This window comes from Brienomyrus brachyistius, chromosome 5, assembly GCF_023856365.1.
Source record: "Brienomyrus brachyistius isolate T26 chromosome 5, BBRACH_0.4, whole genome shotgun sequence".
NCBI classification, from domain to species: domain Eukaryota; kingdom Metazoa; phylum Chordata; class Actinopteri; order Osteoglossiformes; family Mormyridae; genus Brienomyrus; species Brienomyrus brachyistius.
In genome coordinates, this window is record NC_064537.1 from 33,269,949 (window position 1) to 33,283,683 (window position 13,735).

Genomic DNA, 13,735 nt, shown 5'->3' on the forward strand with positions numbered 1-13,735 from the left:
TTATATATAATAAACCATTAAATGGTCATGAGCATAAATGTGGACGAATGGAAAGATTTTGATATGATTCATTAAAATAATATTTGAAGGCTTGCATACTTCAGATGAAGGCAAATTGCCATGTCAACAGCCGGAACGTTTTTCCCAACACTGTCAGTCCAACAGTTCGTGAAATCATTGTCTTAAGGCAAGTTTAAAATTTTATCTTGCAGCACATGCACAAGCAGGTTTGACAAAACTGCCTTTAAGTAAAATTGTTTCCTTTCAGGTTTTGAAATGCTTTAAAAAAAAGTTACAATGAAGTCGTCAACGGTAATCAAACTGTGAAATTAACAATTTACATTCTGCAAAGGAGGGTATGATGGACATACTATATGATGATTGTCATGCCGATTTCATGGTAATTGCCATGATTCTATTCCTTTGGGCACAGTCAATCGAACTACTTTTAAATAATGCTGGCAAACGTGTCACATAACATAAAAACATTTTAATTAAACAATAGTCCACTAATGGCACAATAATGCACGGGTGTTGTGAGGTGGATGACCAAGTATTTCAGGGAGTACAGTGGAAACCAGCTCGTCTCTTATCAAACCCATGATACTCAAAACAGGACTGTTTCCCAGTAAGAGTAAAATGGAAGATGAGGGACAAGTTAAGAACAAAGACAAAATGGAGCTGCAGTACAAAAAAAAGATAAACACTTTGAATGCATCTGTATGAACTTATTCACCCTTTATCAGCGGTTGAATTTGTTTTTAATTTAAATTCAAAGTACCTTATCTTAACATGTTCTTTCCAAGATCATTCTGCTGCTGGTTTCACTGACACTTTCCTGATACTATCTGCGGCCTGTCATTTTATACTTTATTAAAGAAAGTAGTTCTTTATTATTCATGACCTGCAATCTACTTATCAGTCTTGGATCAAATTTTCCAATATGATACTTGCACATGCAAGGCGGTGGGACAAAAGACGTGAATAACAAAAACAAAAGTAGGGCAGAAGTTGCTGCAGCCCCCGGGGGATTATGGGAAACTGTCATCATCATCCTCCGCCATCTCCTTCGCAAATTCCAAATCTTGCTGCTCCCTCTCACGTCGCTCCTGTTAAGCCGACACAAGTCAAACTATGACATCGATGCAATTTCAAGGCACAAATACCATGTCTTAAGACTGACACCCAGCCCTGTTTTAAAGGCATGATTTCAGATGATCTTCTCACATTATTAATTTGACCGAAAACACTGGATTATTTCTTCAGACACTCCAGCACTGAGCATATTTTACATAAGACTACCACCTTGTGGCAGGATTTGCTCACTTCCTCTTTACTAAAAGACCATTGGCTAAGGTCCCAATTAGTCCACATACATGAGTTGGGGGTTGGGCAGAGACACCCGTGAACCCAAACCGAACTCTCAGCAGTATCACCTTCCGTTAAGCACAGGTGGAAATTTCAGGTCCAGAAAGTACAAATCCAGATCAGGATTTTGTTTCAACCAACCAGTTGAGTACTCTGTGACTCTTTATGATCAATTGGTTGGTTGAAACAAAATCACGGTCTGGATTTGTACTTTCTGGACCTAAAATTTCCACCTCTGCCGTTAAGCTTTCATTTTAAGTACATGCAACAGCAGGCGCTTAATGTGAGAGAAGCTCTGGCTCAGGGAATAAAACACAAACCTCTGCAGACTCAAGGTCTTTGTTGTAGGACTTGGGTGGAAACCTCATTGCCTGTGGGACAAAAATTGCAAGAAGTGTAAATTGTGTCTGTTTGGTCGATAATCACAACATGACAACTGGATTATTAATGCCTGGCAACATGCACCAAACACAATTTGGAGATCCTGCATACTCGCAAAAATCTGGAGTAGAGATCAAGGGATTAATTAAGCTCATTTTGCAGAGAATACTGGAGGTCCCAAGCAAACAGCTGAGGGGATTTGTAAAGGAGGTTTACCTTGACGGACATGTTGTGGATGTCCAGGCAGAAAGAGATCCTCTGGTGAAATGCCAGTTGTGGTTCCCTGGTGCCGTAGATGTCCATAGTCTCCTTGGACTGAACGTAGCCCTTCTCATGATTGATGCTGGCTTCGATGACACCGTCCCGGATCGCCTGGCACAGCAGAAACCGCACAATTAAGCGCCAGGCAGGGGGAATAATTTGTTGCTGTGAAAAGCTATGAATCGTAATTCCCAATCCCCGGCAATTTTCTAGGCTGTGAAAGATCTCATCATGCACTAGCCGGTGAAAGTCTTAAGGATCGACCTTAATGCTGCCAGGTGCTGCAGAAGGTGGGCAGGAATAATGTAGCATCACACACCTTGGCGACAATGAACTCCGCATCCTCCGGACTGTCCAGCTGCAGCTTCACGGCGATGTCGGCCAGAGAGATGCGCGAGTAGGACAGGCTGATCATGCGAACGCCTGGGCAAAGAAACACAGGGCTAGAATTATTCCATTCAGGAAGAAATGATGGATCACCTTGTAGTCCACCGTTTATAAATCTGAACTCTCGCTGAAGCCACAGACATAAGGCTCTTCAAAAGTAACAGGGGCTTAGGCCAAAATCTTTATTTGACCACACAGCACAATTTACATTTACTGTTCAGCAATGTTCCCTTCCCACATACACATGGCCAGGTCTGCCACTATGGCCAGCAAGCATTTCACACACACTTACAAAAGGCGCTGAACCTCTTTGTGAACAGAAATATGCTACATGTACAATAGCCATGTCACCATGACTTAAGGACCCAACATTTTCCTGGAACACGAATTCTCTTTATAATCTTTTGCCTCAAATTGTTGATAATACATTAGTCCTCGAGGTTTCTGGCACTAATTGACTTGTCCTCCACTGATCGGTTGTTGATCACTGAAGGAGCCACTCACCAGTCTTGATGACATTGTGTCTGAGGCGGATGATCAGAGTGTAGGTGCCATCTGTCTGGAACTTCTCCCCAAACTGGTCCAAAACCTGATTGAATTTGGCCAGGTTACCCGTCCTCACAGCTGCATGGAACAAGCAAGGAGAGGCCTTGTGACTGCATTGAAAAATGCATGTATCTACACACAAGATAAATACATCTTTCTTTGCGCATGCTGGGATAAACGCCGATGGCTGCCCAGTAGGGTCTCCTGGACAAGACACTTGATGTGTGAGACCATGTTGCAAGTGGGATTCCAGGGATGCGACTGTGCAATTCCCTTCCAAACGGGTACTCTGTGTTCCTACCCTGAGTCAGCAGGAAGTAAGGCATGAGGGAGCGCTTCAGCGAGGGCTGTCTGAACTGCAACCGGTCTGGGATCTCGCCCAGCAGAAGCTCTACCACGATCAGGAGCTTGTGCACCTGTGACCCGGCAACAAATTAAGATTGGGGGTGGGGTGGGGGGGGTTTCAGAATGACAAGACAGCAACGTGGGGAAATGGGGTTCAGGCACCAAACTGAGTCTGAATTTCTAGGTGGCAGAGAGGTCATGCTGTTAAACCCATCTGATAGATGAATGCGAGCTGATATGACTACATTCTCTGAGGGACACAAAACTCATTAATACAAACAGGGCTGGTAATAGGATCCAAATTAAGAAACTCCTTTAACATCTTGTGCCAAGTGTAGCTGTAAAAATTAAAAAATTTGCCTTCCCTATTCCTGGTGTAACTCTAAACACCTAATACACAATACCTTAGCCTTTGCATTAGACATATGGATGTGTGTGTTTAATACTAACAGTCTGTTTGAAGCCAACTGCGGTGTGCTGGGGGGCCTTTCTCAGGGCGTTGGTGAGGGTCCTCCTGGCCTCGGAGTACTCAAGCTGGATTGCTTTGATTCGACCTGTGGCAGACACTTAGCATTAGCCTTTAGCATCCTCCTATAAATCAGGAGACAGAGGGGCATGAGGAAAGAGGGTGGGGAGAGAGTCATGCATGGTGTTTGTCAAGGTCATGCCCGCACACCTGTGTAGTAGAGGTAGCGGGCCCACTCATTGTTGTTCGCCTGCTCGGGGAAGACTGACTTGGACACCAGCTTTTCTGCCTGGTCGTAAAGATTATACTGCAGGTAGTTGCGCAGAAGCAGGTTGAGCAGCGTGGCCTGACCGTCCGCGTCGTGACGCAGGGTGGCCGTGCGCAGGCGGGCGTGTAGGAAACTGCAGCACAAGGGCAGCAAGAGAGTAATGCTGGTTTGGTGCGTTACACAGACTAACTGTACAACTGGAAGTAAACAACAACAAAGGAAGACAACTTATGCGTGTTGAAATAATCGCTACTGTACACATTCGCTCCATGATTTCCACAACTGTGATAAAATTTCTTCCCTTTTGGTTATCAAGAATTACGCAAAATAATTTGTGTAGACATCATCTCATTCAGAATTGGTTTTAACAATGTAATATAAGTCACAATCAAAATGTACCCTGGGTTTAAGTTTGTAGTACAGACTATGTGACCAGAATACATCAATGCCACACACTATTTGCCTGTAAATATGCTTTACTTTAGGGTCACATGTAAGGTCAACAAACCTCCGAACAGCATCCAGCTGGTTGAGGAACTCATAAACTCGGGAATGGTAATAGTAACATTTGGCAGCCACCAAGTCCAGAGCCCGACGGTTTTGTGAGCTAATCTTTTGTAAGAGGTCATCTGACACCTTCTTAGCCTGAAAAGGGGAGAGAGCACATGAAACAAACGCTTTATTCCCCCATTAAATCAATAGCGGTGATTAATCAGAGCCTCCCGGCTGGGGGATCCCTCACATCAAGGTGCCTTCAGCAGGTAATAAGCTGGTGCTCTTACCTCATTGTAGCACTTGTTGTTGGTGAGATAAACCACCAGGAGAAGCTGGAGATACGCCTCCACCTCAGGAAGTAGAGGGGTGGCTGCTGCCTTCCCAGTTCTTGGACGGAACTGAACATCTCCCTCTGTGTCCATAGGCTGGGCAAACAGAGCATGTGTACATGAGGCAAAGTGTCAACATCTCCTCAAAGGTCAAAACAAAAGCAGCAATGAAAATGGCAGCAATTAATGTACTAAATATACCAAAAATGACAGTACTGGCACTACTAATTTATACACTGGGAGCAGAAACAGAAAATAAATATCTTCAAACTGTACACATATAAACATAACATCCATCCAACTTCACAACTTATCCTGGTCAGTGAGGCCTGAAGCACAAGGCACAAGGCCGGGGTTCACCCTAAATGAGATGCCAGCCCCCAGAGGAATGTCACAGTACAGGCTATTTAGAGACATCAATTAGTCTAAGAAAAGGAGGTGGGATTTGAACCCTGGACTTTGGAGGTGTGAGGTAACCGTGTTGCCCTGAGCCTCCAGGCCACTAAGAAACATTACAAGCAATATAACAACATATAATTATTGATTTGACAAGAATGAAAATTACATGCATCCAAACATGCCATTATTTCCATATGCGAACTGACATATTGTACAGGCATTACAGATAACTACTGAACAATACGTTCAGGTTAAGAACCATCTGCATTATATCTTGCAAATACTACCCTACTATTGGTAAACACTTTAATTTCATACTTAGCCAATTACTGAGTGACCTTTTGTGAGGAGGACAGAATTATCACTCGCTGATTTAACAGATCATAAGGGAAGCTCACGGCCTGGTAGGGTGACATGTTTTTTTTTTCCACCTAATGCTTGAAGTTTGGCTGCAGCTCACCTCCTCCAGGAAACTCAGGAGGAACTCTTTCCCAGCACTGTTGGCGGTGTAGAAGCCCGAGATGGCCTTGTGCAGCACATTGAGGTTTAGCCGACGGCTGGTGGAGGGCAAAGCCCTGAGGGCACGCAGCACAAAGCGTGGCTCCTTTCCAGACACAGCCTTCTCGATCTGTTTCACATGCTCCTTGATATCTGACAGGCAGAAAGGGAGCACGCGAGCGAGAGAAGCAGACATTTAGACACGGCACAGGAATGTAGGTGGGTGTCACAGTTAAAATCAAGTTTTCAAACATCAGACAACAATATTCAGAACAAACTGTAGCAGCGGAGATCACGATACACGGAAAAATAAAAAAGACTGCATTACGGGCTTAGCTGTCTACACTTTTCGTTTTGTTGTATTGCTTTAAGTCTAACGGCTTCGAATGTGTTGAGGTAAGGGTGTCATATTACTATACATCATTAACACTAGAACTGCCAAATCTACGCAAATTTGCGTAAATTCCCTGGGCCTAACACCTACTAGCATCCCTGCTGAGAGTTTCTTGGGCCATTGTCCTCCTGCTTTTGTTGTGCAAACACACCCATTACCTGTGAGGCCTGGCACATTTGCATTTTTTTACTCAGAGCAGCTAAAATCCAAGGCAGGCTAAACCTCTGTGTGTGACATGGAAACCTTCACAAAAGTCTGCCATATCTATACCAAATATCCCACATGCTGACTGACCTGCAAATATGAAAGACACACATTCACAAAATATATGGAAGCACAAGTCTGTTTTATTTATAAAAAAAATTGAGTGTTTCAAACTTTGCAGTGTTTGCAGACCCAGACCCTGCATTTGGCGCAAGTGAATTTGTAACACTTTGCACTGGTAAACCTGCTGCGGTTTCTGTTGCAGTTCTCCTGTACCTGACACTGAGTTGTCCATACAAGTCCTGGCACAGCAGCAGCCTTCCTCTGTCCCCATAGCCTTTTGTGGCATAAATTGGCAATGGAGTTCCTTGGCTAGATGACTCAAAAATAATCTTCTTTTGCCTTCCCACCCTGTACATGCCTTGTACAGAACGTAGGAATTTGCCACCACCAGGTCCAGCATGTTGTAAAATACAGCTACTGGCCACCTGCATGTTGCTGCTCTTACGGAATACATGCGCGCCATTTGGTCCAACACATTTACACCACACTATAACAGCAGAGAGAGAGAGAGTCATGAGTGTATTTGCTTTTTTTCTACCTTCTTTCTATATAGGCCTGTATAGTACATATCAGAAAACATTGTAGCACTGATGTAAAATTATACACACATTCACATACCTTCATGTGGTTATAGTCTGTTATTGTGTTGGGTTTCCTCTTTCTGCCTTCACAGATCGCCACATCTTGGTCCAAGGAACTCAGAACACACACAATCTTGTTTTTTTAGGTGCATAAATTGTCAAGGAGACACTGCCACTTCTAAGCACTGACGCGGAGAATTCCTCTTGCTGTGCAGTGTCCTTTGAAATTGGAGGAAGTTCATACCAAACTTTATTCCCTGTGCTCAGTAGTGTTGTTTTGCGCTGAAGCAGTCTGTGTGACAGTGCCAGTGAGGTGAAGAAATTGTCCGTTGTGACATTTCTTCCGTCATCCAGAAATGGCTCCATCAGACTCATGACCATGTTCTCTGCCAGCCTCTCCCTTTTCTGGTGACTGGGGTCCTTTCCCAAGTTAGGGGACACGTTGCAGACGTATTTGGTCTCCAAATCCGTGGCCATCCAGAACTTGATCCCAAATTTGTCCGGCTTGGATGCGATATACCAAGTGACATGGAATGGATCCACATCTACTCCACGTTGTCTTTCCACCGGTGTCCCTCAGGGCTCGGTTCTTGGCCCTCTCCTATTCTCCCTCTACACTAAATCTCTTGGCGAAGTTATATCCTCACATGGCTTCTCCTACCACTGCTATGCCGATGACACAACTCATCCTCTCCTTCCCTCCCTCAGACACTCATGTCTCCACTAAGATCTCTACATGCTTGGCAGACATCTCATCTTGGATGACCACTCACCAGCTAAAACTCAAAACTAGTAAAACTGAGTTGCTTTACATCCCGGCTGACTCATCCCCCCTCCAGGACCTTGCGATCTCCTTTGACAACTCCCTGATCCGTCCTTCGGTTTCTGCTAGAAACCTTGGAGTTACCATAGATGATCGGTTGTCATTTTCCTCACATATCACCAGTCTTTCTCGCTCTTGTCGGTTTCTCCTCTTTAACATCAGGAGGATACGTCCATTTCTTTCCACCCAGGCTACCCAGATACTCGTCCAGTCCCTCGTCATCTCACGCCTTGACTACTGCAACTCGCTTCTAGCGGGTTTACCACTGAGCGCCATCCGTCCCCTCCAACTGATTCAGAATGCAGCTGCTCGTCTTGTTTTCATCCTTCCCAAGTTCTCCCACACCACTCCTTTGCTGCGCTCCCTCCACTGGCTTCCTGTAGCTGCACGCATCAGATTCTAAACACCGATGCTCGCATACAAAGCCAAAAATTCTCTGGCACCATCCTACCTAAAGGACCTCATCACACCCCGCTCTGCACCACGATCTCTCCGATCCTCCAGCACTGCTCGACTGGTCCCACCTCCCCTCAAGGCACAAGGAAGACACGCATCTCGGCTCTTCTCTGTCCTGGCACCTAATTGATGGAATGAACTCCCCCTAGATGTCCGAACAGCTGAATCCTTGAATGTCTTCAAGCGACGACTCAAAACTTTTCTTTTTCAGAAATACCTGACGTAGAACTTCTATATTCTTACTCGACTCTTTTTCTGGTGTGTGTTTTAAAAAAATAAAATAAAATAAAAATTCTGCACTACTCAATGGCATTCTCAGAGATAGTATTCGTAGCTGGGGTCCTTATTGAGCTAGCATCGGAAATTCATTGCAGAGTCTCAAAGCACTTATGTAAGTCGCTCTGGCTAAGGGCGTCTGCCAAATCCTGTAAATGTAAATGTAAATATACTGCATGAACAATGAACCTTGGTCGAGAACAGCTGTACATCTATGTTCATGTGTTCTCCTGGAGTGAAACTTTCAGCACAGTTCTTGGTGAAGGCTGGCAGAGAACGTGGTCATGAGTCTGATGGAGTCATTTCTGAATGACGGGAGAAATGTCACAATGGACAATTTCTTCACCTCACTGTCACTGTCACACAGACTGCTTCACTTTACTGGGCATGGTGAATAACGTTTGCCGTGAACTTCCTCCATTGGCAAAGGACACTGCACAGGGAGAGGAATTCTCCACGTCAGTGTTTAGAATGGCGCGCATGTATTCAGTACGAGCAGCAACAAGCAAGTGGCCAGTAGCTGTGTTTTACAACATGCTGGACTTGGTGGCGGTGAATGCCTACGTTCTGTACAAAGCATCTACAGGGTGGAAAGGAAAAAGAAGATTGTTTCCGATTCTTCTAGCCAAGGAACTCCATTGCCAAATACAGGGATGATGGTCACTGGGTTTTCAAACGCTGCAAACACAGACTTTGAAAGATAGACAGACTGTGTGGGACAGTAACCACTGAGACAAAAGGCAGAAAGATGACGAAGAGATGAACCTGGAACTGAGGCACGGATACATCAATTTTTACATGAACAGCCAAACATGCAAAGCTGGAGAGATCACACAAAAACAAAATTCACTTTTGGTGTTATAATTCAGTGATGGCCAATGAAAATGAAATGACATTTTATTCTGTATGTGTATGAGCATGTCAAAAACCATGGACCATGACTTCACTCAGCTTATGACATTTATATACAAACATGCATTGGAGACTGAAGTGTTAGCATGTTTTCATTTTATTCATTTCATTCTATTAGCAACTTTTCATTCTATTTTCACTCAATTTGTTTTATAAATAACACAGACTTGTGTTTCCATATATTTTGTGAATGTGCGTCTTTCATATTTGCAGGTCAGTCAGCATGTGGGATATTTGGTATAGATATGGCAGACTTTTGTGAAGGTTTCCATGTCACACACAGAGGTTTAGCCTGCCTTGGATTTGAGCTACTCTGAGTAAAAAATGCAAATGCGCCAGGCCTCACAGGTAATGGGTGTGTTTGCACAACAAAAGCAGGAGGAGGATGGGGCTGAAGACCTGCGAAAATCACAGCAGGGGTGACAAACACCTTGGGACTCTCAGCAGAGAATAAAAACTCGGTAAATCTAGTGTTAAGCACTACTGACGGCTGACACTGTAAAACTACATTGACCAGCAGACCCAGAGAGGCCCGTTGGGAGACTCGGAGAATTCCCGATGGGCCGCTTAGCCGTTAAGCAAAATAATTTTACAACTTTAATATTCTACAACAACGCTTCAGTCAGACTGCTTGAACGGTTCAATGTGATATTTATTATATATTTTTTTTTTTACTTGAAATGTCAATAATAAAGTTGTCGTGATAATAAAAGATGAACTGAGTCAATTATCAAAGTTCCCCAGGCACGAAGAGAACATTAGCCCACTCCGTGCCTGCTGACAATAAGACAGATCACAAGCACTTAACAGATGATTTGCCTAAAAGAAAATTGCATAAACAGAAAAATCTACGTCTTAATAAGTTAAGTTAAACTGGATTTAACCGATAAGGGATATTTTTCCACTGCAACGTTACATTGTACCTAAAGGACCCAAGTATTCACAACAGCCAGAAAACTGGCAGCATTTTACAGCTGCGGATACTAAAAACCCGGGCGTTGACATTACATCTATTCATAAGCGTGAAACCTTTCATGCCCGTCATCGGGAAGAGTGTTTCCCTTTAGCTACCTTCCAGAGTTAGTGTGTCCAGCTCCTTGGGAGATTTCCCCGTCGTCGCGGTGTCTTCTTCTGGCATCTCCACATCCTGCGGCTCGGGGCCCGGTTCGGCTTTTTTCTCCGACTTGGCCTCTCGGGCCTTTTCCCTTTTTTTCGACGTGGTTTCTTTCATGATGGGCAGCAAATGCCAAAGCCTAAGCAATGAAATGAATATTTATACGCGTCCCGCTCGACCTCAAACCAGTATTATCGCACTAACTTCTTCTGTCTCTAGAAAAACAAGGAGAATGACTGGCAAGTATGAACCACGCAAAGGGAATTGTGGGATACAGGCTATCTAATCAAGTTCTCAACTAGGCGTGACTGATCGATCGCAGAGCGATCGCTGAAGATCTGTTACTAACTTGCGCCTCTGGGCGGCAGGCATGGTGTAAATAAGAGGCTCCAAATATTACGTTATTCTTTAAAATATTGAAGTGTTCAGTAAAAATATGTAGTATTTAAGCAGACGGTCTAGCAAATGTGCAGTGTCATGATCAAATAAAGTACTGCTGAGTATTACTGAGTTTAAAAAAAGATATAAATAATAGGTTACGTCATAGTGAGTCTTCTTAACATCATACAGTAATATAAGTGATTATTTGAGATTAATTCAGTGGTAACACTGGATATATTGTAGATATTGTATTATCACAATCATTTAACGAGTAGTTCCAAAGTCAGTTTTGATTCAAAGATCTGTTTCTTTGTGTATTAAAATATGTTTTAGATGTAGAGAACGTCCACACTGAGACAAGTTATTTCGCTTGAAAATAGACTGCGATACGTACGAGGGTCAAATGTCCGGATGGCAAATGTAACAATTACTGCAAAAATACAGCTTGATTTGTATTGTTATGTAACTAGAACCACGGTTAGATTTCAAAGTAAGAGATAAGAGATAGGGGTTAAAGGAGAGGAAAAGTGGTTCCCATGGCAACCCGGGGAGCACTGGTATGTGTAACAGCGAGGGAGGGCATTGAGAAGACCGAAGCGAAGGGCGAGCCCAAGTCATGCTTTCCCCTCTCCAGCACGATATCCTGTGGAAAGTCACGTCCGCTGTAATAACAGACAAAGGGGCGGGTTTTCGGGTTGGTGTTGGGCGTTAGAAGGGTGCACACTAGCAGGTGCGTGCATCTGTGTTTCTGTTGTCCTGTTTAATTAAGGATCCTGACGCCAGCAGCCCAGGGTGATGGCTGACTTTAAGAAAAAGGTGTGCTTCTTTACGGTTTCAGTCACAAGTTAGTTTTTTTTTTTTTTTGTTTTATTTAATTCTTATTCTGTTTTCATTTCATATCCCAGTGTAGTATTGCGGTGAGATAACAGCGAATATTTTTTCATAAAACTTAAAATCTCCACGTCTAGATACTGGATGAATCTAATGCACATCTCTGGAAAAGACTACGAGGCTACAGCAAAACTTTCAAATTCATTTATTTCTTAATTTATATGAATGCGCCTATATTTCTGCCACCTCCAGCCTGGCCCTGCTCCTCATTTATGTCCTGGTTCCTAGCTTTTTGGGTCTTCAGTCCTGCTTCTAGGAGCCCGTAACAAACTTGTCCTAGCCGTGCACTTCACACCACTTAATGTTTCCCATTCTTTTAGAAGGGTCACTTGAGGTCAACCAGATTATGAGGCACTGGAAGATAAGTTGTTGGTCATCTCTGGCATTAGAAAGTTGCTTCGGCCCTCTACCTGGCTGGTTTTTGCTTATTGCCAGTGTCTCCTGCTTCACCTTGTTCTTGTGTCCTGCTGTCTTAGAAATATTGAGTCTGGAAGCGGCCTGCCTGGCATTATAGCCTCCTGCAGAACCAGGATTAAACCAGGATTTACAAATGCGGACTTTTAAGAAATATACAGTGGTCTCTTAATTTTGACACACACACACAATTTTCTAAACCTTCTGCATGTTGTTGAGATTACATGTGTATTCTGAGATTAGCAGAAACAGTGTTAAAATGAAAATACAGTGCTGGCAACATCTTTAAACTTGTGTGCAGTAATATAGATTTAAAATACTATCTTGTTAGTACTGGTTTCAAACACAGTATAGATCAGCAGATACTTTAGCTGGAATTAAAACCCTAATTCAACACTTTACTTAGATATAGCAAGTATTTCCCCCCAAAATTGATTAAATACCATTTGCACACATACATACACACACACACACACACACACATTTATATATATATATACACACACACACACACACATATATATATATATATATCCTCAAGTCCATTCTTGACATAAGTCCATTGTTGGTTTAAATACTGGTTGAATTGTACTAATGGAGTTTTCAGAACTAATTCTACTTTGGAAATGAATAATAATAATAATAACAATAATAAATAATAATAATAATAAGGTTTTCAGTGGTGGCTGCCCAGTGTTCCGCATCCTTGTTCAGCCCTACATGTTTGGTCATGGTGTTGGGTGTGTGTTGGGGGTGGCGCTGAAAATGGACCTGCTGGAGATGCTCAGGTGCCCGCTTATCACATGGCCCCAAGCAGCTCCTCTCGTGTCCGTCCTTGCACTTCAAGGTTTAGCCCTCCCAAGGTGATCCACCTAGGGACTTTTTAATCTGCAACCCAATCTGGCACGGGGCTGTGCTCTGCTAGATTGAATGTGTCATTCTATCCGGCTCTTTGTGTCCCATTAGCCAATAGTGGTAATGTTCACACCAGTGTACTGTGTCTGCAAGGCAAGCTAAGAGGCTCACTGTTTGGTCCTTGCTGGAAGGCAAGCTGTTCTGAAATTTGAATTAACTGCAGCGTAAGTGGTAGGAACGATGCTGTTATCTGACCAGTGGAACTTATTTGCATTTTGCCTGCTCCACTGTTGCGCTGCGATGATCGGTTACTGGCCCATTCCCGCCCTTGTAAATAACCACGATAAAAACATGTCAGAGGATGGGATGCTGTATGTCAGTGTTCTGTTGCTGTTAAACTCTGTGCTTGCTAGAAAACGGCTGCTATTTGCAATCTTTTCCAGGAAGCAGACACTTGGACGATGCTGTTGTCAACGCGAGCCTGACTTCCCCTGCGGTTCACCTATGATTGTGTGACTAATCTGGCTATACCAGTATAATGAAACAGCACTTAGGGCACAGCATGCATGCTATTGCAGTCACGTTTTTTTTAAACTGAAGCATTCAATACAGGAAAAGACCATTTGTG

At 43.5% G+C, this 13,735-nt stretch overlaps 1 protein-coding gene across 1 annotated transcript; it reads right to left on the reverse strand.

The window, feature by feature from the left end:
• Positions 1–470: 470 nt before the first annotated feature.
• Positions 471–10,846, reverse strand: psmd3 (proteasome 26S subunit, non-ATPase 3). Its single transcript, XM_049013854.1, has 12 exons — positions 10,524–10,846; positions 5,706–5,896; positions 4,805–4,942; positions 4,531–4,667; positions 3,965–4,155; positions 3,739–3,842; positions 3,245–3,359; positions 2,902–3,021; positions 2,330–2,433; positions 1,966–2,121; positions 1,689–1,739; positions 471–1,109 (listed from the first exon to the last, which is right to left on the reverse strand). The coding sequence occupies exons 1-12, from the start codon at positions 10,681–10,683 to the stop codon at positions 1,032–1,034; spliced, it is 1,545 nt and encodes a 514-aa protein (XP_048869811.1). The 5' UTR covers positions 10,684–10,846; the 3' UTR covers positions 471–1,031.
• Positions 10,847–13,735: the final 2,889 nt, after the last annotated feature.

Coding starts and splice junctions, on each gene's coding strand:
- psmd3 (XM_049013854.1), bottom strand. CDS start 10,683: ATGAAAGAAACCACGTCGAAAAAAAGGGAAAAGGCCCGAGAGGCCAAG. Junction 5,897..10,523: donor GGACACACTAACTCTGGAAG/GTAGCTAAAGGG, acceptor TCTGCCTGTCAG/ATATCAAGGAGCATGTGAAA. Junction 2,122..2,329: donor CGGAGTTCATTGTCGCCAAG/GTGTGTGATGCT, acceptor CTGCTGTGCCAG/GCGATCCGGGACGGTGTCAT.